Below are 22,402 nucleotides of genomic sequence, written 5' to 3'. Positions count from 1 at the left end.
TGTTGGATTTAAGGCTTAAAATGTGTTTAATCTGCAAGTTCTTTCAAATTGGTGAAATATTTGTACACACTAAATTAGCCCAGTGCTTCATTCTCAGTCCCACTTCACTTCACGTGGTTCAAGAACAACGCAGAAACTGAGTATACAGTGCCAACATCATCGCAAGAAAAGTACAAGGAACTCAGTAATGCTACAGGTATAACATACCACAGTATACTGTCTCATATATAAGTACCTCTGATGTGTACAACACAGCGCCTCATTTGAAAATTCTCCCAAGATGTGTGTTGGATTATGGTCGAGTCCATCAAATGACAGAATAATAAACACAATTAAACATATATACATATATATATAAAAAATAAGTGCATGCATGATGTGAAGTTGCAGCTGGTGATCGTCCTCTACACAGAGGTTTAGATGATCTTCGCTCCTGTTTGGTTTTCAGTTGTGGCTTTCTGCCTCTGGTACAGACTTCTATTTACAGTGCTAAACCTCAAGCAACAAAAATATCTCCAAATAAAAGACGTCAGATGATGAGGTTAAGTCCCGTTTCCCACTCTCCCAGTCTTGTTTAACGCTTTCACAGGCCTCGTTCTTCGCCTTGATGAATATGCGAGTTGTTCCATGTGAACAGATTTCATGAGAGTCGTCTACTCTACAGGACGAATTAGGACACGCAATGAAAAAGAATGAACGATATACAAACTGTACACGTACAATGATATAAGAACATTAGTGCAAAGTGGTAAAAAAACAAAAATCAGCATGAAAAAATGACAAAATGTCTAATAACACTGTGCTTTAGCCAACAGTAAAGTTGAGGAGCTTATCCCACCATTTTCCTTGAATAACCCCATTCTGTGTACCTGCCCTTAGTCTTAGTCGTCTGCCTACCTCTGTGTATTTGTACCGTCTTGATTTGACCAGTACCTCTGTCCCTGTACAGCAAAATCTCAGGTTCCTGAGTTATGGTCAACATGTATAGACTAGTTCAATCAGGACTTGAACCGGAGTCTCACGTGTCAATGAGGAAAAAGTTGCCTTACAGTGAAACTTCAGGAGATCACACCACGCTGTGATTTCTGATTCATTCATTAACAGTTTCACATGAAGTCTCTAAAGCCTGCAGTGGAATTTGGTTATCACTTCATTCTCTAGTTTTTCATTTCTTATTTCATTCTGTTGCTACCAGAGGTCTTGAACCTAAAAATCTTCGTAGTTGTCCTTCATGAACCTACTTTATGTCAACAACCCAGCTGTTTTCACCTTCAATAATCACCTTCCTTTCCAATTAATCCTCAGCTTAGTTTTGCTCTGAGTCACACGGGAGCAGGGCTTCAGCTGGATGAGGTTCCACCATGACAGGAACAGTTTTCTCAGGTGGTTTGAGGACTTACTCACTGGGAACTTCACGCTCCTGAGTTTGTTCAGCTGTAGATCGTGTCTGGCAGTGTCTGAGCTGGTTTCACAGAGATAGTGGATTTATTTTCTAGCTTAATAACTTGAAGAAGAGCCCTTTGCTGATCACAGGTAGTTGTGCTGGTAATTTATTGCTAAAGCAACTGGTAATTAATTTCTCAGATTGTACCGCAGTCAGTGTTTTTATGGGAGTCACACTTCAATCTTTACACTGACTTGGAAATGTGCTCATTTTAGAGAAGAGGGGACTGAAATAATCCCAAACCTTGACTTCCTTGGAATGTCTTTGAGTGTATTTGTGCAAAATATGTACTGTGTGTATGGGCACATTAGGTTTCTAACAGTCAGTAGCAGGAGGCTGGATCTAGAGCTCGGACTGGAGTGATAGGATGGCACACTTTGGTAGTGAAGTTAAGAGTGAAGCCATCACTGCCAGGGAAGTTTCCTGGACGCTTCCCTGTCCTCCATCAGCTCAACAGTCGGCGTGGTAGCTCGGGTGGGGTTGGGTGTGGAGTGGAGGGACGTCTGTAGAGGCAGAGTGGCTGTGGAGGATGACACCGGCATGTCCAGGCTCTCCAGGGAGTCTGAGAGGGCCCGGTTGGTCTCGTGTTGGGGACAGAGGACGTAGCGGTTGGGGTGGTGGACCTCCACTGTGGTCACAGAGTCCAGGCCCTTCAGGCAGAGCGGGGGTGCCCCCCCAGTCGGGTCACGACCACCGACGGCCCCAAGCTCCATTGAAGACTCGTCCATGTTGACATAGAGGATCTCATCAGGGTCCTGGGTGTCCGGCAGATCCTCGAGGGCCTTTTCTAGCTCACAGCGTAGAGACTCAAATGACGGTCTGTCCTTTGGGCTCAGCAGCCAGCAGGAGAACATCAGGGAGTAGCTGGATAAAACAAAAGACCAATATTAATAATATATTTAATGTTTAACAATGTTAAAACATGAGGAAGTTTGCAGGCTTCTATGTTGGAACAACGTGGTTCAGTTAAAGTCTGATTAATCTTTAAGAATCTTGAATGTCTAACCTTGATTGCTTCAAAGAAAAATGTACTTCTAATCAGGAGGAAAAGATCGCGAAAGTATTTAATCAGCAGCTGAGTGAGTTTTGTGAGGAATGTGCAGCAAAGGAGCCGACACTCACATGCTGTCCAGACAGTCTGGGGGCTGTTTGAGACGGTTTCCCTGTCTCAAGTAATCATAAATCTCGCTGTTTTCGACCCCAGGGTACGGAGTCTGGCCCCGAGTAGCGATCTCCCACATGGTGACTCCAAACGACCACTAAGAGAGAGAGAGAGAGGTGAATTATGGATTCAAAACTTGATTTTTATCAGTTTGAAGTGGAACTCTTTTTCCCTGACCTGCTGCCCACATAGAGTCACTTCCCTGTTTCCTCTACTCACCTACAATCTATTTACTTATCATCCACCAGAGCAAATACTGAACGCCAGCCTGTTTCAGTCCCTCACTGGACTGTTTATTGTTGATGTGCTTTTGTGCCGTAGCTCTCCAGCCTTTTCTTGTTAGCCCTAACTAAATATCTTACTGTAACCTTTGTGCTAACCCACATAAACCTGATTTTAACTATAACCCTCAAGTGAAGTCTGAAAACCTCAGACAGCCCATTGAAATTATGGAGTTTGACCACAACCTTTGTTTTAACTAAACCACATAAAGAGTCAGACACTGACAAACATGTACGTGAACTCACCACATCACTCTTTGTGGTATAGACTCTGTCAGCCAAACTTTCGATGGCGATCCATTTGACGGGCATCTTGGAGATCCTCCCCTGCCTGTAGTAGTCCCCGTTGTAGATCTTTTTGGAGAGGCCAAAATCGGCCACACATACATTCATGTTCTCATTCAGCCTGAGGTAAAGAGGCAAAACAACCACAATACATTTATTGAAAGCTATAGCTGCTTTGCAGTTTCTTTGTCACGCTTCTCCTGCGTTATATAAGCATTTATTTTGAATTTAGCACAAGTGAGAGCACATGTAGGAACTGAGAGGGGAAATAATGGAAGCAGAAGTTGTGCTTACATGCAGTTGCGAGCAGCGAGATCTCTGTGGATGAAGTTTTTGTTGCTGAGGTACTCCATCCCTCGGGCAATATCAGTCATAAATTTAACCAGCATTTGAGATGGGAGGTACTGCAAGAAATCACAGAGAGAATGAAGGTTTTATTCACACATGTGCACAGTAGAGGGCGCTAGAAGCCACCTCTTTAAAGATCAGTGTGTACCCAATGCTCCTTGCTCCAGATACTAAAAAAAAAACCAAAACCAAAAAAAAAAAACCCAAACGGAGTTTGGCACCACTGTGGTTTTTGAGTGTTTGCAGAACCGCTTCAAGATTCTGTAGAAATCTTGTTTTGATTAGGGTTGTGTTTCTCAACCTGGCTCCTCGGGGACTTACTGCGTATAGCAACAATCGATTCCAAAAAACCACATCATCCATTAATAAGTAAAATTACAGATAGCAACAACACACACACATCTTGTGTTTTCATGAGCTCAGAGTATCTGGTGCCAAAAAGGTGTGGGTGGGAAGTCACTGTAACAGAACCTTATAAATACATCTATCTTGAACTTTGGATCCTGTTCTGCTGACAGACATTCAAACAAATTCATAAACTCCTTTAGGTGTTAAATTGTGTGGAGTTGTTCTGTGTGCATATACATGGGAGTGCATCGTAACGACACTAACCACAGGACAGTCTCCCAGCCTTGAATAGAGCAGATAGCTGTGCAGGTCTCCATGTTTCATATAGGGCAGGATCACCACAGGCGAGGGGTAACCTTCACTCTCCACAGTCTGCAGACACACACCTGTAAAAACACTGACTCAGTATTATGCACATAAGCTACATACATAGAGTACATTCACTGCTGTTTTCACGTCCAGTGTTTTTATCTCAAAATCTGGACAAAGAAACTAGGAATAAGGGGTTTATGGGGTGTTTTTTTGTAACCTGTGAATCCTGACTTACCTAGAAGCCTCATGACATTGGGGTGGTCAAACTCCTTCATGCATGCAGCCTCACGGAGGAAATCTTCCATTTCTGAACGGGTACAGATGGCAACTGGGGAGGAGAAGGAAGGCGCGGTGACATCATGAGGTTTTGTTTTGTAGCTCAGGGGGTAACACACTGCACTAACGACCAGATTTAAACTTACCAGTGTGAGAAATCTTTTATTTTAGATGACATTTTGGTTTCTGCTTTTATGAAACTATGAATTAATATGTGTTAGCAGCTTCAACCACTAAGTTTGTTTTAACTTCTTTGCCACTGATTTAAACTGGCACCCTAACAGAGGAGCTTCTCTTTCTCCTGGTACTTTTCCTCTGAAATTCATCTTTTCCCTTCAACTCTGTAAGATTTTCACAATTGTCTATACTTTGGCGCTACAGTTCCAGTGGGGTCAACGTTTTCTTCTGCCAAGATTTTCCACAAGTTGTGTCTTTATGTGTGGAGATTTTTACCCCAAACACTTTATAATGTTTGACCCTCGGGGCTGTTGGTGAAATGGCCTGTGTTCCCAAGAAGAAGGGATTCATTGTGGTGTTTGCGAAGCACTTTTACAGTCTACTCACTCTTCATAGTCTTGACAGCAACTTTGAGAACAGACTCCTCGTGAGTCAGCAGCCCTTCCATCACAGAGCCAAACTCCCCTAAAAAAAGAAATTAAAACACAATCAAACAAGTCAGCTCATGTCCAATTTGATATACAACCAACAACAGTGAGGACTGGTTAGTGTCCTGACCCTACAGAGCACAGGGCTGCATGGGTATCAACTGTTACACTGTGCCCAGGGTCAAAACATGTTGGTGTCAGATGGAAATTAGTGGAGATAAATGGGAAACAAACACTGCAGCTAAGTCCTGACTGTGCACCAACCCTGAAATAAAAGTGTTTACAGATTCCTTTGTCACATTGCTGTTGGTCAGGCACTGTCTGTACAGACACTTTACATATTAACTGAACTGTCCTAGAGTAGAAACCTACAAATCATTAAAACAAACATGCACAAAACAAAGCATCACCTTCTCCCAGGGTCTTTCCCAGGGTGAGTTTATGTCTGTCCACCATGACGTCTTGGAGTTTCTGCTTCAGTTCGTCGCTGATGCCCAGACTGTTCACTGAGCAGGAAAAAAAACACATTTTAATTGTGTTTTCAGCACAAAGTCCTTTAATGATCGACTCAGAAGAGAGAAAAACAGCCACGTTGTACAAAATGTTAATTAACACTGCCAGGCCTAAATAACAATGAAGACTCTAACTGAACTAAAACAAGCCCGACTCGTTGTTTGTAAATTAAACTACAGTTTACACAAAATCACACTTTTATTCCAACTATTTTAAATAAACCCAGAAAACTAGTGAAACCATTTTTTCATGACCCTGTGATCCTGCCGGGGTGAGGTGGGGAAATGATGTCAGGGGATTAAAGCTGGTTTAAATACCCCGGTGCCGTTTCAACCAGCTGGCCGTCACTAGCGAGCAAACTGCGCTCCACATTTTAGCTCTGTTTTCACATCTGGGCCAGGACATGACAAGGCAATGACATGCTCAGAGAGCCCCCCCCCCCCCCCCCTCCAGCTGTTGCTACACTATGAATCTGCCACGCGTTGGACAACAATGTGCTCAGACCTCAGGCATGTACCAACACATGCTGGCGTGACCATCTATTAGCCAATGCAGGCAATAAGTGGAGCTCCAGGATTCACATCCTGAGTATTGGCTGACACAACTTCCTTTATCCCCGATGCCGTTTCCAGCATTCGCTCAGACTACACGTTATCTGCACATCTCTTTCCCTTGGCCCTTCTCATTTTACTCACTGAGCATTTTTTTCTTGTTACCTACTCTTTGGTTTTTGTCCCCCTCCCTCCACCTTTGTGACTGTGGCAAGCTGAAACTTGTGTATGAGGTTAATACAAATACTGTGCACACAGAAGGGGCAATGTCAGAACTTGCACGTGACCCAGTTGTGTGAAATGTGAGTCCGTATGCTGTGTTTACAGGTATGTATCTCTGTGTATAGTCGAGAAGACTCACGGGGGTGCTGGCTGCAAACTACTGCCTTGTACTTGACCAGTATGAAGTTGTCACTTCACCTGGATGAGACTTGAAATTCCCTATTTTCCCCCCTAAAGAAGAAATAATCTTACTTAACTCCTCCTACAACATTAAAATCTCATCATCTGAAGCGGTCAAATCAGTTCCTCCCTGATTTAAATGCTGTTATCTTCCACCTCTGGAGTATACATGTCATCTTAACATGTTCAACTTCCTTTCTCCCCCCTTTTATTCTGCTGTTCACAAGTGAATGAACAGAGCGTAACTGGATGAATGGATTTACTGCACATTAGAGCAAGCTGAATGAACACTGTGGATAGTAGTAAATCCATAACTGTTGATTAACCAAACAATCTACGACAGTAATTCCTGTCTTGAATTACTTAAATACTTCAACTGTTATGACTGATGAACACTTCCTTCCGATGCACTCAGGGCAGGAGGAGATATTATGCTCCTTTTTTATCTAAGTTAAGTTATCTAACCTGGGGACTGAGGCAGGTTTGGGCACGTTATTCTCAGGTGAAACAACTGTCATCTCACTGAAGAACATGCCAAAGTAGAGGAAGGAACTCACATGTTGCTTCTGTAGTCCTGCGACTGTAGGTGCGGCGGGCGCGGTATCTTACCACCAGCTCTCCGCTTTCCATCATGGGTTCAAACGCCTCTCTGTATATACATAGACACATCATATGAAACTGAGGAAAACACAATGTAAGGTCAGTTCAGCAGATGCATAAACACAGCTGAAAGCATGGCACTGGCTCCTAAATCACGAGGATGACTGGTGGTCTTTCTTCCACTTCATCTAAATGCACAAGTGAGTCAACTAGTTCCAGAAAGTGAAATGAAAAAACTAAGTTTTTCTGGGGTTTGGCACAGTTATCGAGCTCCTCCCTTTCACCCATGTGAAGTGCTAACAGCCTACACACCCAAAGCGCGTCTCCTTGCGCCGCAGCTTGGCCACGTAAACAGCCATGAAGACAGCTATGGACACGGCACCGGCAATAGCCATCACCACATACCACCAGTGCCAGGAAAAGGCCGGGGGCGATGTTGGACCTGAGAGAAGGGGTGTGGACAGAGACAGAGAGTTTAGTAATGTCAGTGTTTTAAAGTCAAATGTTAATTCTGTTTTTTAAAACATGCACTTTCTGTCCCACCTCTCGCATTACATTTCCTCCCACCCACCCCCTCTGCAAACTACTGCTCCATACAAACAACCTCCATTTACTGTTTTCCCTCTCATTCACACACGTCCTCCCCCAACTTTCCCTGTTCCTTTTTTCTTTTTATCTCCCATTCTTGTTGTTTGAATTGTCCGTCTGGCTCATTTAGACTAAGCAGAGATGCTACACTGTTCCTGCCTGTTATAAATATTTATGACGCGTCTCCCCATTCACTCCCACACCCCTCTTCCTCTTTCCTGTCTCTCTTAGATCCTCTCTTCTCTTTTTTCCCTTCTTTCCTTTTTTCTGAAAAAGGAAGGAACCAGTGACAGATAATAAGAAAGAGAAGTCCTCTGGTGGCGAAAGCACCATGAGCTCACTTCTGCTGTTACTGTGTTGTCCTGTGCCGCTCTGAGGGGTCACAGGAGAGCGTGTTTATAGGTCTGCATGTGCAAAGCCAGTCAGTACTCACCTCGAAATTCCCCAATCTCTGTGGGAATAAAAGAGAAAGCAGAAATTATGTCAATATTTCAACTACCAGGGAAAAACACCGTCTTTCTATTGTAAAATGAAAGATAGTTGAAGACTTCACATGAAATACAGATTATGAAAACTACATCTCACATTCTTCTTAGTATTTTTTTACACTAACCAGGTGCAATAAGGGTGAGAGTCTGCGTGGGCGTCCAGGGTCCTTGACCTGCCCCTGTGTAGGCACAAACTCGAAAAGACACATTGGACAAGGGGACAGTCAGGTTGATTAAGAGCTCAGTGTCCAATCCAGTATCCACAAGCAACTGTCAACAGAGGAAAAGACGGAGAATTAGTGTCAAGCAGATCGGACATATATTCACATACCGTCCCTGTTGAACTAGTTTGTGTGTGGATATGTTGCTCTGACTCACCTGCTGGGTGCCAGGTGTGCTGTACTCCACCATGTAGCCTTGCAGTTCTCCATTCAGCTTCCCTGGTGGCTCCTCCCACGTCATCAGCACCTCTGTCCCGTTTAGCACCGCGGTCACGTTAACAGGTGGGTTGTCTGGCACTGAAACACAGAACGCAACAGAACAGTTACAGGTGTTAGGTGTGAGTCTGCTGTGGTGCAAAGGCCAGTGGACTATGGGTTGACCAGGCATGTGTTGTTTTGACAGCCTGGAGCCTCTAGGGTGTGGATAACTTCAACAGCTGGATGGAGAAGATGCTAGAGAATGTGGAGAATGCAGCTTTATTAGGACAAAACAAGCTACCTCAGGGCATCACACACAGCTGAGCTCAGAAGCCAGTGCACTCTCTGTGTCAGAGTGGTTGGACGAGCTTAGATCAACACAAGCCGAGGCCTGTGTCTCCTGCCTTCCTGCTGTTCCTCCTCTTCAGTCCATCCCTGTTTCTGCATTATTCTCTCCTATCTACCCTTTTCTTTACTGGCTCTCAGGAGCAGAGAGCGAAAAAAGGCTGCTGGCAGCAGAAATACCCAGTGGAGGAAAAAACTTAGCTGAATAACATGCTAGAAATAGTGTGAGGAATTTGCGTATGTGAATGACTGTGTTTGTGTGATTGTGGCTTTTGGATAGTAAAGAAATCCAAGAACCTTTTCACAAGGAGACGACAGTGCTTATTTCCATGGTTGGTGTTTGAGTTAAGGCGCTCTTTGTCTTTGCTTCTCACTCACTGTGAAGGTTTACAAAGTCACAGAAACTAGCTGGACACACACACACACACACACACACACACACACACACACACACACACACACACACACACACACACACACACACACACACAGCGAGTCAGTGAGAGTCTGGGAAACATGGCCCAGCCTATGGATGATGTTATCAGGAAGCGTTTGGCGGGTGATTGTTTCCACATGTGGTCCCTGTACTGCCTGCCAGCAGCAACAAAAACAACCTCCAAGTCAAGTTAATTCCAGCAGTTTGTCTCCACCTATGCTCTGTCATTTGTTGGTCTCTCTACCCTCTTTTTGTTGCTTACCCACTCTCTTTTCTCTCTTTCTCCTCCCCTCTTCATCTCTTCAACATTATTCCATCTCCCTGTTTCCAAGTTTTCTTCTCGCTCTCTGCCCTCTGTGTTGTAATGTCTCTCGAGTTCAAGTGAACAGAGATGTTTTGTCAAACGTTGTGTAGGAAAAGTCTCAGTGTCTTTTTATTTCTCACTGGAAAAAGTTGCAAGATTTAAAAAGCTTTAAAAAGAATGTGTGCTGGTGCAGTTTCTGAAATGTGTAATATAGGAGAAAAATGCGTGATGCTTTTAATTTGTCTGCCACATGAAAGCAGACCACTCTTGGCACAGAGCTGAGAAACAAACACTTTTGAGCCACAATTAGTTCACAGCAGCAGAGGGTAACATCTGCATCAGTGGTAGACTACTGTTTCACATCCCTCTGTGCGCTGCTAGAGAAGAAGCAGTGTCAGAAAACCATGATTGGAAGCATTTTAATGTCGCTTCGACCTTCATCACGTCTGCTCAGTGTGTGCAGTGTGCAGGCCAACATGTGGCTGGAAAAGTTGGAAGAATTTTTTAGCCAAGAACTGACTCACAACCTTAGATCTAAAGTCTGTTCCCCATAAATAAAAACGAACTCAGCACTACACAGGAAACACGATTCGCAGATCAGTCAGAGCACAAATGTAAGTGTCATCAAAATTGTCACAACATTTAAGGACATGCACCTTATTTCAATCTTTGCGACTTTACCAGATGGAGTCGTTTAGTGATTATGGGTGCATTCTGCTGACAGCAGTATTAAATGTCACACGTGTGAACCATGCCAAGTCATCATGACTCACTTCCATCAGGACGATGAGTTTGGGTGTCCCGCAACTCGGGATTAATCCTGGCGTCCTTAGAGAGGTACAGACAGATGTGATGTAACAAATATGTCGAGGGAATGAGAGGTCACTTAGTTGGCTTTTCAGTGTAACAAACTATATAAGTGCACAATAATACTAGTAGTAGTTAGTAGAGATGTTGCACCTTTCACTTTCTTCTGTGTAGAAAGATCCATAGGAAGCAAAAGCTAAATTAACTTGCACATTGTACAGTGTTGTATATGGAAAACACAGCTTTAGGATTTGGAGGATGACACGGGTCATCTTGCTTCCTCTCCCACTGACCAGCCCCCCTCTTTCCATGCTCTCTCATCCTCTGGGGAAAATAGTAGGCTTTGGGAAAATAGCAAAGTGAGTGCTTTCTTAAAGCTCCCTTTCCTCCATTTCCCTGTTCCTCCTTCAATTCCTTGCCTACTCCAACCATTAACAGGCTGTCTTGTTTTTTTCCCACAGTGTCTAGCTGTGTGCTCTGAAAAAGGAAATCACTGCTCATCTGAGGTCAAAAAAGAGGGGAAGAGACAGACGAAGGAGCGAGGATGCAAGACTGAATCCAGAAAATAACTTGTTCAACTTATTTAGAGACAAATGAAATAAATTAACAGGATTTGAGATAAGAAAATAATTGTGCCACAAATTGAGAGTAAGATAATCTACTTGAGGGAAAAGGAGAATTTATGTGAGAACAAAAGAGACCTGGCAGGAGAAAGAGTGGGATCTGTAATAAATTGAAAAGCTTAAGAATTAAAGAGCAGCAAGTGTGATGTCTGTGCCAGGATCACACACGTAAAAGATTGTGCAGCATATATCTGCACAATTTATTAATGAGAAACAAACAGAGCTGAAAGAGACTCAGAGCAAGGAGCTTTGTGGGAGTGTTGTGAGGGTTCAGCACTGAAACCAAAGGGAAAGAAGTGGAAAATATGGCTGGGCCGGGAGCCGTCGTCTACCTCTCCCCTTCATTCGCTCATTCCCTTTGACCTTCAGTGGCTCCTGAACTAAATGTGACCAGCAGCTGAATCTTATCTTCTGTTTTTTCATTCTCATTAGACAAGTGTAGGGAGAGAGGCTGAGGCAAAGGAAAACTATAAAAGGGAAATTGTAGAATTTATAATTTGGCAAACCTAAAGTTTTTGACTGAAACGAAACATAGATAACCAAAACTCTGTTAAATAAAGAACTGAAAGTTAAAAATCCCGACTGTAACCATAATCGTCCAAAACCACGTTGTGTCCTTCTCTATTATGACAATACGAAGAGAGCTGCTTCTCCTTTTTTTCTGTTCATGAAAACGCTGTGTTTACGCTGTTTTTGGAGTATAAGCAGCTTTCATTATGGAAAGCCCCCGTCGTCCCTCCCGTGGCATATCGCTCCACTTAGTATACGCAATTTCCACTGCTATTCATCCAGGGATAGAGACAGCATGAGCTGGCATGGAAAATCCCACCTCAGTTTAAACTCAAACACAGCAGCCTAGCATTACAGTTTGGACAGAGTGCTGCGATCTTTACTGAAGCCTTTCAGGAGAAGGGCTTCACCCTCCTTCCCTCTCCCTGTCTCTGTCTCCACCTACTCTGTCCCTTCAATACCAGTCTTAACCTTAAGAGTTTACATTTGAACTGGGTTCACAGAGCTACAGTGACTCGTGTCTGGTTTTCTTCATGACACAGACTACATTGAAGGGGCACAGGAAGGAGTATTGTGATTGACGGTGCACTGTAACATGATTTTCATACAGTATGTTCTCAATAAGGCTCGTACAAACTGAAAATGTAAAACGGAAAAGCCGGCCTGCTGTGAATTAAAATCAGCTACAAACAAGGTCAGAAAAAATGTTTCTTGTGGCAAAAAATACTTGTAAAGAGCAATCACTGTTCCTGATAATTAAGAATATGCCTTTCACTTCTCCTCAACATGCATGTGAAAGCTGTCCCCTGGGGGCCACAGAGGGTGAACGTGAGGCAAGATAGAAAACAAACAAGGCCCAATGCATAAAAGACAGTCAGAACAAAACTGCAGAACAAGATTATAGCCATTAACTACTTCCTAGTAAAGTTATGATCACATCTGTCATCACTTGTACAGAACAAAACAGTCTAGAAAGCAGCTCTGTTGTCCTTCTAGCTAATGTGTGGCTTCTGTCCTGTCCTGGTTATAGTGCGCTGCAGGAGTAGGAGGAGCTCAGTAGCCTGATAACACAGCCTTGACCTTGATTTGCTTCAGAGGAAGTGTTCCCACGTGTGCACACCCGTGCACACACAAGACATCCAGGGTGAAAACTAACATCTCTTCACTTACCTCCTTCTTTGGTGCGTAGCTCTACCCAGGGTGACCAGTCAGATGGGCCCTGGCTGCTGTGACAGGCCACCCTGACAGCATAGAGGCTGTGGGGCTCCAGATCCCTGATGAAGTGGTTGGCTGGTGGGATGTTCACATTCTGATTATGAATCATCATATCTGGGCCTGCAGTGAAGGACTCTCCTAAATGTTTGGCCTGCAACATTCACACACACAAAAAAACAACTTTAAAATAATGAACATTATTTATGTTTATAGAATAGTATTAAGTTAAGTTGTTCTCTTAGCGTTATGTTTGCCCATATGTGCAGTAACTGCCTGTTATAGAAGAACAGACAGGAGGTTAAGGTCTGTGTATAATGTTGTGGAAGGGGCCGGTCATTAAGCGCTAATTGCCAAACATTATGTGAAACCTGTTCTGTTTGCTGTTTTGAACATGACTCGATCTCAGCAAGGTGCAATGCAAGCAGAACTCATTAACCAAAAATCAGAGGCAGAAACCTGCTGCCTCTGCAAACACTCTGTGGTAAACACGTTTAAAGAGGAACATGAGGCAGGAAAAATCCTTCACTGAAGCAATTTCAAAACCACATTAAAGTTCCTGGTCTGGACTATTGTTCTCTGCTGCATTACTCATTAGCAAAGGGCTCCTGCAGGCTACGAGCTGCACTTCACAGTATGAGCTTTACAGTAATGAAATCTTATAAATAATAGACCAAACAATCAGCCACACAAACAGGTTGGGTGTGTGTGTGTGTGTGTGTGTGTCTGTGAGCAGGCGAGGTTACGGACAAGTTTGACAAGTATGCAAAAAACCAGAAGCTGTACGGTGAGTTTGACTCATGGTGTGTGATTCCAAAGAATATTTAGTTGTATGAATGAAGAGTTTATGGATGTGTGTTTGTGTGTGAGAGAAGTCACTTTTGACTTCATGAATCACCGTCCAGTCTGTAAACAAGCGTGTTAGATCAAACTGGACACTCAGCCCTGAGTCACACTGGAGGCTGCATTCCCCTCGTGTTGCTCACAACCCACAATACCTGCTGCCACTGCCTTGTCCTCTGTTCATTAACCAACTTTCTCTGTCTTTTGTCTTTTGTTCTTTCTCCTCTTTCTTTGTTTCTTTCTTTCATACAGTGATATTTTTCTGCTCTGTGGTCCTTTTCAGGTTTTTCTTCACCACACAATCAACGGTTAAAATCCCATTTTTTGCCCCATTCTGCTAACGCCGGCCCCTCGCCTTGTTCCCTTCGGAGGGTGAGAACAGCAAGAGGTATGAGGGGCAGCTTTATTAGAACCAGACGTTTAGGGGTGGTGCTGCACTGCTCCCTTCTTCAGGGGAAAATGTTCCTCCTCTAATACGAGCTGTAACGGCCACAGAGCAGGATAGTGGCAGAGAGACACTAACTGAGAGAGAGGGAGGGAGTGGCGCTACGTAAGATGGGTCCAGGAGGCCACTTTCCCAGCGTGAAACATGATCTACTGGTACATGAATAAAGCTGGGAGGGGTAGAGGATGAGTTAAGAGAAGAAAAGAGAAGCAAGCTCTCTTTTCTATGAAATTAGCTAGAAAGGAGTAGAACTGCTCTGCAGAGTCCGTTGCTCAATAGGAGAGTGACTGATGTGTTTGTTTAACATGCTATCCAAACAGCTGGAGTGATTTTTTAGCCAGTTGTGGTATTTTCCTCTCAGGTTTATCTCAGGTGGTCTCACCTGAACAGAGCAGCGCATTATTGGGTAGTCGCCCCCGAAACCAGGCTGCCATGATAGATGGAAACTGGTCTGAGTGATTTCTACAGCTCTCAGATTGTGTGGCTGAGATGGGAGAACTGAAAAAAGAAAGAAGAACTGTGTAATTAACCATTTTAAACAAGAAAGACTGAATCAAAACAGGTGAAGAGGGCTAATAGAGGGGCTGCTGCTGCAGTGTGACACCTACCAGTGATGGTCCCAGACCCAGAGGTCGCCACACCTTTACGGTTATGGGCTTCACAAGAGAAGGTGCTGGTCCTGTTCAAACCTGGACGGAAAGACGGAACAACACGCATGTGTGAAGTGGGAACATTTACGGTCTTTTGAGACCAAAAATTCCTGCTGAATATGCTGAGTCTCACATTGTGTGGCTGTGAGAAAGGGTGTGATGGTTCAAACTGAAGTGAGAATGCTGTGAGCTAATAGTTTTAGGGTTAGTATGTGCTTGTTGATGTGAGAGCACACTTCTGAGAGACAGACATACACAATAGGACCAATTTGGTATATTAAGTCTCATGGGCAGACTTTAAAGAGAAAGAATTTAACTTTATCAACCTCATCTAACCTTCCCCTCATATCAACTCATCTTAAATTCCTGCCACTTGTTCTTAATTTGAAACTGAAAATTTGAAGAAGACCAGTTTTTTGCCGTGTGGCTTTCAGAACAGACAGAGCAGTCGTGTTGAGGTCCAGGTGTAAAAGGCTGAGCTGCTGCCTTCGAGAGGCTGGGGCTCCTCTGAAAGGGGGCAAAACGCTGTGACTCACGCCGACAATAACCAGTGACTCACAGCTTGCTCACACACTCCAGTCATTCCACAGCAAAACACAGGCTTACACACACACACACACACACACACACACAAACACACCAAAACATGTGACATTTAAGTTTTAGCCCTGTTATCTAACACCACAACATTGTCAATCAGCCACAAACACAGAGCCCCACAGTGTGCGGCTCTGCGCTGACGGCACCATGCCTCCATTGTTTTGTGGCCGGAAAAAGAACAGGGGGTACGGTCCTCTCGTGGTGAAGTGATGGGGCTGTGAGAGAGGAAGCGAGGAGAGGGAGGAGTGAGGGAGGACCACTGGCTGTGTGGGTGAATGAACTGCTCGTCAGGCCATCTCGAGATTGCGCCATTCGTCCTCCTGTCTCTTTCCTTCCCCATCAGCAAACCACAACACAGCAGCTGAGAATGTCATAATCCGTTGCAACAATCCAAAATACAAAAATATTCTATTTATTTAGAAAGATATAAGTCAGAGAAAAGTCTCAATGCCTCCAGAAAAGCTGGCGTCACTAGGCGTGTTAACAGGGTCAACAGTTCAGAATCAGTAGTGGACTTGAGGGCAGAGATCCTAAAACATACCAACATGACACAGCACCCGAAAATGGATTTAAGGCCCTGAAATGTTTTTGAAAAGCTGAAAGAATATTAAGCTGTTTTCTCATTTGCTTTCTATCCTAAAAATGGTGAAATAGGAACTAAACAGAGCTTTGGTTCCTGTGCTGTCCATCACATGTGAATAGAAACTACCAACTAAACTTGAAGGAACAGGGACATGTGCAGTCTTTGCTTCCTTATTGGTTTGTATCATTTCTCATTGTGGGCCCACTGAAGGATTTCTTGTTTTCCTTGGTTTGGACCTACGGTCTGCCAGAGCAGCTGCCCATACCACAGATGTGACTGTAGGTTACCGTCAACTCGGCTCTGGTCAGCGCCAGGCAGTGTGCTCTGATGAGTCAAACCAGATCCTTCAACCAACCTCCCTCTCTCTGTCTGACTCAGGCTGCTCTGCCTGTCCTCCTCCTACTGTACTTATCTGGCACCCAGCTGGTTTGCATTCAGGCACTAACAGAGCCCTCCCCCCTTTTCTGTGTCTTTCTTTTATCTTTCTTTATCCTCTGTTCATCTATTTTACTTCTGCCAGTGTCTTTTGTGCCGGCTGCTCTGCCTCTACTCACCAACCACACAACCACAAGGCATGTCCTTAGTGGACCCAGCGGCAGTGTGCCAGCCAGGCTGGTCTCTCCGGGGAGGGTGGTTATTTAGTAGTGGAAGGGGGATTTGAAAGTCTTTGAAACTACACATGATCGTTGTTGTGCAGCTTTTGAAGCCGTAATCAACCAAAATGGATTAAATGGAGATGATTTTGAAATAGTCTTGTTTTGAGTCATTTGAAAACTCGGCTACTTGGAGCCACAAACTGCTGACAGCATCGTCTTATCGTAACTAAGGCTGTGCTAAGAAATGAGATAATTTAATTCAATTATTAAACAGCAATGACCAACATTTACTGATTTCAGATAAATGTGAGAATTTCTATGCTTCTGTGTTTATGTATCTCTCGCCTTGAGCTCTGTTTTCATCATTCATATTTTAGGACTAAATAATGAAATAGTCCCAGTCTCGGTTGTGTTTATTGATCACGGATCAATGTTGAGAGCTGAGTGAGTTGATACCTGTGAGGTTGAGTGTGGAGGGTGACAGGGCCACGGGGTCCGTCAGCTTGTTGAGAGGAACACCGTCCTGCAGCCAGATGACGCTGACAGGCTCCGGAGGGCCGTGGGCCACACAGCTGAGGCTCAGAGATACGTTGGCCACGACAGACATGTGGTGGGGCTCCACAGAGAAATGAGGGAGGCCTGAGAAAGAATGATCTGAATCAGACTTCATCAATCCGAATAAAACAGACTGTAGCACTGTAGCTGTGTCTTTGTATGTCAGGAAGCTGGAGATGAACTCACCCTCCAGCTGAATGCTACCCTCTTTAGACAAAATCTGGTGGCTTCCTGATAGAACAGCACATTGATAGTGGCCCATGTCGGAAAGCTCGACTTTCTCAATACTGTAAAGGGTGTAAAGAGTGTAAAGGGTTTGATTTGACAGGTTTCAAACTGGTAGAACAGGAAGACAGAGGCAGAACGATGCACAGACCCTGATTACTGTCCTTTCACATTTTGCCACCCCATCATACAAGAATTAAATATATGAAGCTACAGCACTTTGGACCACACGTCATTTTAAAGCGCTTCATATTGGCTGGAAATGAACTAATCCAGCAACATTACTTGTTAAGCTAGCTGAAAGGTGGATGAACAAGAAATAAGTGCAATCACACGCGACACACAGTGGACATATTTCAGGGAGGTGTGGCCGCCTCACGCCAGATGAACCTTTATCATTAAATCTCATGCACTGAATTTAGAAAACTGCCGCCTACCTCAGCGTGCTCATGATCGTCCAACTGTTGCTGCCAGTAAGAACTTGGAACTGGTTGGTGTCTGCATACTGAAGTGGCACAGCGTCTCTCAGCCAAAGCACATCTGGCGGATCATCTTCTTCACTCCCTGTAGCCTTGAGGGTGCAGTCCAGCTTAACAGATTTCCCCAGTGAAGAGATGACAATAGCAGGACTCTGCTCAAACTCCACACCTTTGATTAAGAAATGGAAGAAACAGGAGCGGGCGTTGGTTTTTATGCCAGTCACTAGAAGACGCTACACATATACAGCATTGATTTCCAATATTTATTAATTAATCATCTAATAGTTACACCATGATAAGGTTTGTGCCGTCGCTGAGCTGTGATAATAGCAGGTAAACCCTGAGTTTATCTATGACAAACCGTCTTTGGATTGAGTCCTGAGTTATCTTGTGTCTCACTGAGAGGGGGACTGACCTGAGAAGGACAGAGCTAATGGGGACAAAGGCTCCTTGTCAGAGGACGGTGTGACAGAGCACAGACAGCGCAACACAAACACTAAACAAATCCAGGGTTTCTCTCACTCAACAATGATAGGACTGCAGCTCGTCTGCCAAGATGTCTGTGAGTCAGTTGTGGGTCACAGCCTTGATTTCTGTTCAAACACAAAGTCGCAGGGACACATACATATGAGGAGCAGAACGTCCTCCTGTTGGATTCTTTCTCTGTCTTTTACAGCATCAAATAAAAATGCTACACATCCCTGCGCCTGGTTAATAACTGCTTCGCTGGATAAAACAGATACAGGGTAAAATCATTTGATTCCAACTTGGCTTATTTCCATGGATTTCAGGACAATAATAAATCACACTTGTGTGATACTTGTACAGATTTTCCCAAGCTTGTCAACCCACACTCAAAGTCTATTTGATGGCCGACCTTCAACCTCTGACTCTTTCACTGTGACCCCAGAGGCCTCTGCTGCAACATATCTCACACGAACACGCATAAACACAAATAATTCAGCTGCTGACAGCAGACCTGTGATGTAGAAAACACATACTGGAAGAAGCTGTTTTACTTCTTGATTCTGTAAATGTACCTAATCTACACACAAACACACACATTTTTAAAGCTTGTGTGTAATAAGTGAAGGGGCCCGCTGAGGCTCTGCTTCGCTGCCTCCCTTTTCGGTGTTAAAAGTCATCCCTTTCTTCATTTTTAAGCTTGGCTGAGCTCTTTCAAGAATCTGCACGGCTCTGACTTTGTTCTGTGCCACACTGAAGAAAAACAGCCCTACTTTCTGTGTCTGTCTCTTAGTGCTGCATTCATGTAATAATAAACCTTGTAAACCTTTTATGAGAATTCAGCGGCGGACAGTGAGAGCAGGCCGTGGCCAAACTGTGTCAGTGTGTGTGTGTGTGTGTGTGTGTGTGTGTGTGTGTGGCCTGTCTCTGCTGATTCATTTGTGCTTAATTACTCCGTCCCCTCCCTTTGATCTCCTGAATTCCCATCCGTTTTTTAACCATCTCTCTCCTTCCAACCCGTATTTACTCCTCTCTCTCATGGAAAATGCTCAGATGTTAAATGTCAGACGACGTGCACATACCAAAAATACCCGACACAGTCGGAGTAGTTATCCTCCTTCCACTCCCTCCTTTATCTTTTTGGCTTTTTAAAGCTACGTAATCCAGCCCCTGCATTCACTCCCACACCTTTGGCCTTTTCTCATTTACCCCCTTTTTATTCCATTCTTTGGATTCATCGCTACACATTTTGCCACCTCCCCTCCCAATTCTTTCTCCTCCACTCTTGCCCCCGTACCCCATCCATCACTTCATTGCTAGAGTCTGAGTCAGACTAACTCTGACTCACAAACCAAAGCATTTGCCTCACTGAACCCCTCCTCATCTCTCCCATCCACTCACTCCTGGGCCCTCCATCCGAATAGGAACTGAGACATCAGGAAAGATTCTCCTTCCATTCTCCGGTCTGAGCTTATAAATCACTGTGATGTCTAGTAATCTCTGTCAAACATCTGTTAAGGACAGAAGTACAGCTCCCAGAGAGACAGTGTGACCGTAATGGTCAAAACACATGAGCTGACAGGTGGAGCCCTGTGTGGACACCATGTTTTCAGCCACTCGCTTCAGGAACTGATGGATTACAAAACGTTAATGGTTTCTGAAAGTTGGTCGCCATTGTTTCTGCAGTTGTGTGCTTTTGCCTGTCTGGAATATATCTCTCACAATCCCACAGTTTTCTGGGGAAGTCATAACTGGTGGGAATCCTCTGGAGTTCCCAGCAAGAACACACATTATGCATCAGGGCTTAAAAACACAGTCCTTCAAATGACTTTTTGATGCTCACATCAGTCTTTTACCTGCTGCCACTTTATCACTTTGATTGCACGTATTAAAAACCACAGCCTGCTTGATTCCATGTCTTTATTTTTTCCTGATCACTTTGTTTTGGCTCTTTGTGAGTGCAGACTTTGCTCCTGTTGTCCAGATGATCGCACTTGCAGCTGCGGTTAAATTCTCCACCACAAAGCAAACTCATTTAATGGGATACAAGCAGAAGAAAACGACCCTGGCTAATTGCTAATTGCGTTGTTATGTGTGTGTTTGTAATGTGTTCCTTGCTCTTGATTTGACAAACAACACAAACATTAAATAAAAAGCTGCTGCTGCTCAGTGCAGCTTCAACCTTACCGGTCAGTGTTCCGGTGGCCACTGGTCCGCACGCAGATAAAATGACAGTAATGACCAAAAGGGTCCATCTAGACCTGTCCATGGCTTTTCTTGAAAAGAGATCACCCCTGAAAATGAGCTCCATAAGACGAGCAGGCATCTTGGAAACACCAGCGGACTCCATCACCGCATCTCAGCGCCTTAAAGATCCAAAGTGTGGAGGAAAAGTTCAGCTTTGACTCCAACTGATGCTGAAAATGTGATGAGACCAAAACAAACCGGATCCGGGCGTTTCGGTTCCCTTTTTTATTTGGAGACAGACTGTGGAAAAAAACTGGTCTTGTTTCTCAAACCCCTGTGCTGTCGTCAGGGCTGATCCTGGAGAACTATCCTCTAAACTTTTACGCGCACAGAAAACGACGCTCCAAACGTTTCGGCTTTGATTAAATTGTCCAGAGTCTATTTCTAGCAGCCGAGGGAGTATTTTTAAACCAGTGTTTCCTGCAGTCTGTCGTCCACAGTGCCTCTCCTGCCCACCGGCTCCTTCATACTCCCTCAGACATTCCCTTGGCTTTTTCTCCCCCCCCTCTCTCTCTCCCTTCAAACAGGATTCAAATTCCTCAACTCAAGTTCTTTCCACCCTCCTCCTCCTTCTGAGTCTCCCTCCTTTTCTCAGAGGATGTGAGGAACCCTGCGGCACGCCGATTGTCTCAAGACAATCCCCCATTCGCTTTTTAATTACACACGGACCCCTGAAGTTGCAAATGTCCCAGTAAATCTCCCGTTTCCCGCTTGAAACAAAGTGTCCGTCTGTGGCAGATACAGACCTGAGCACAGCTCCTGTGGGAATCAGCACCAGGATCTATAACATGTTGTCCTGGCAGAATTTTAATTATGTTGACTCTTACATCAGTGAGACTCAGTTTAACCTCTTCCACAAGTTATAACAAATTCATTCTCACTCTTAATGTTGTGCATTGACCATATTTAAGTTTGACTGCATGAAGTAAACTCCTCTTATGTTTCCTTGACACATATAGACACTTTAAATGCATCTATTATCATTTACAATATAAGAATCAGCACAATAAAACACACATTTAGTCAGTTATTTATGTTATTATTTGCATTTGTTCTGTAAAAACAAACAATGTAAAGTAAAATAAATTATTTCCCATACTTCTTGAAAAGACTAAAGAGAATTTAAAGCTTAATCTTCTAATAATTTACATTACAATACGAATTTTATTAGCTTGCTGCTACTTGTTTCAACCTTTATTTAACCAAACATACCGCTGCTTCATTTCCAAAGACAACCAGCCAAGAGGATACCATCTTGTCTCGAAGTAATAATAATAATATTCTGACTCTTCTGTTTGTGTTGTTTCTCCACATAACCAGCATTATGTCATCAGAAGGTGAAGTTGTTTGGACATATTATCTCAGCCAAAACAGACTGATGCATCCTCAGCTGTAGTCTAAATAAACGCCACTGTCTCTGATTCCCATCGCTGCGGGCCTTACTGTGTTGTTCTACACTGGGATGTCTGAGGTGATTTTGTGTGTTTGCACAGAGGAGATGCTGACGCTCGCTGTCTGGGAGAAGGTCCTGCACAGTTCACATACTATTCATGAATAATTGATCTGCTGTGTTGATTCCTGTTGTGTTTTTCTTTTCCCATGAAAATGATGGGAGGTAATGGGACTCAGGTTGCAAAGACCTGGCCACTGGCCCTTTAAGAGTGGCTCTGTGGACAGTGTTGTGTTCCCAGGGTCTTTAATGGAGACAGAGAGGAGCTGAGAAAGACCCCATTGTATATGCTCTCTTTTCAATAGGAGCCTGAGCAATGGTGCTCTCACTGCTCCCAGATAGAAGCAGAGCGAGGGAGAGAGATAGAAACAGGGAGGGAGGGAAGAGGGTCAGCAAGGGGTCCTG

General features: G+C 44.1%; 1 protein-coding gene across 1 annotated transcript; it reads right to left on the bottom strand.

Annotated features, from left to right (window-relative positions):
- Window positions 1-454: 454 nt before the first annotated feature.
- LOC113168239 (tyrosine-protein kinase receptor UFO) lies at window positions 455-20,650 on the bottom strand. Its single transcript, XM_026369249.1, has 20 exons — window positions 20,488-20,650; window positions 17,794-18,004; window positions 17,318-17,418; window positions 17,033-17,215; window positions 14,756-14,836; window positions 14,530-14,645; window positions 12,818-13,013; window positions 8,582-8,721; window positions 8,329-8,473; window positions 8,149-8,166; window positions 7,440-7,569; window positions 7,085-7,176; window positions 5,472-5,567; window positions 5,021-5,098; window positions 4,416-4,508; window positions 4,133-4,254; window positions 3,467-3,576; window positions 3,134-3,293; window positions 2,567-2,703; window positions 455-2,308 (listed from the first exon to the last, which is right to left on the bottom strand). The coding sequence occupies exons 1-20, from the start codon at window positions 20,648-20,650 to the stop codon at window positions 1,849-1,851; spliced, it is 2,832 nt and encodes a 943-aa protein (XP_026225034.1). The 3' UTR covers window positions 455-1,848.
- Window positions 20,651-22,402: the final 1,752 nt, after the last annotated feature.

The sequence above is a fragment of the Anabas testudineus genome, chromosome 13 (assembly GCF_900324465.2).
Source record: "Anabas testudineus chromosome 13, fAnaTes1.2, whole genome shotgun sequence".
Lineage (NCBI taxonomy): Eukaryota > Metazoa > Chordata > Actinopteri > Anabantiformes > Anabantidae > Anabas > Anabas testudineus.
This window is presented reverse-complemented; position numbering and strand designations above follow the sequence as displayed.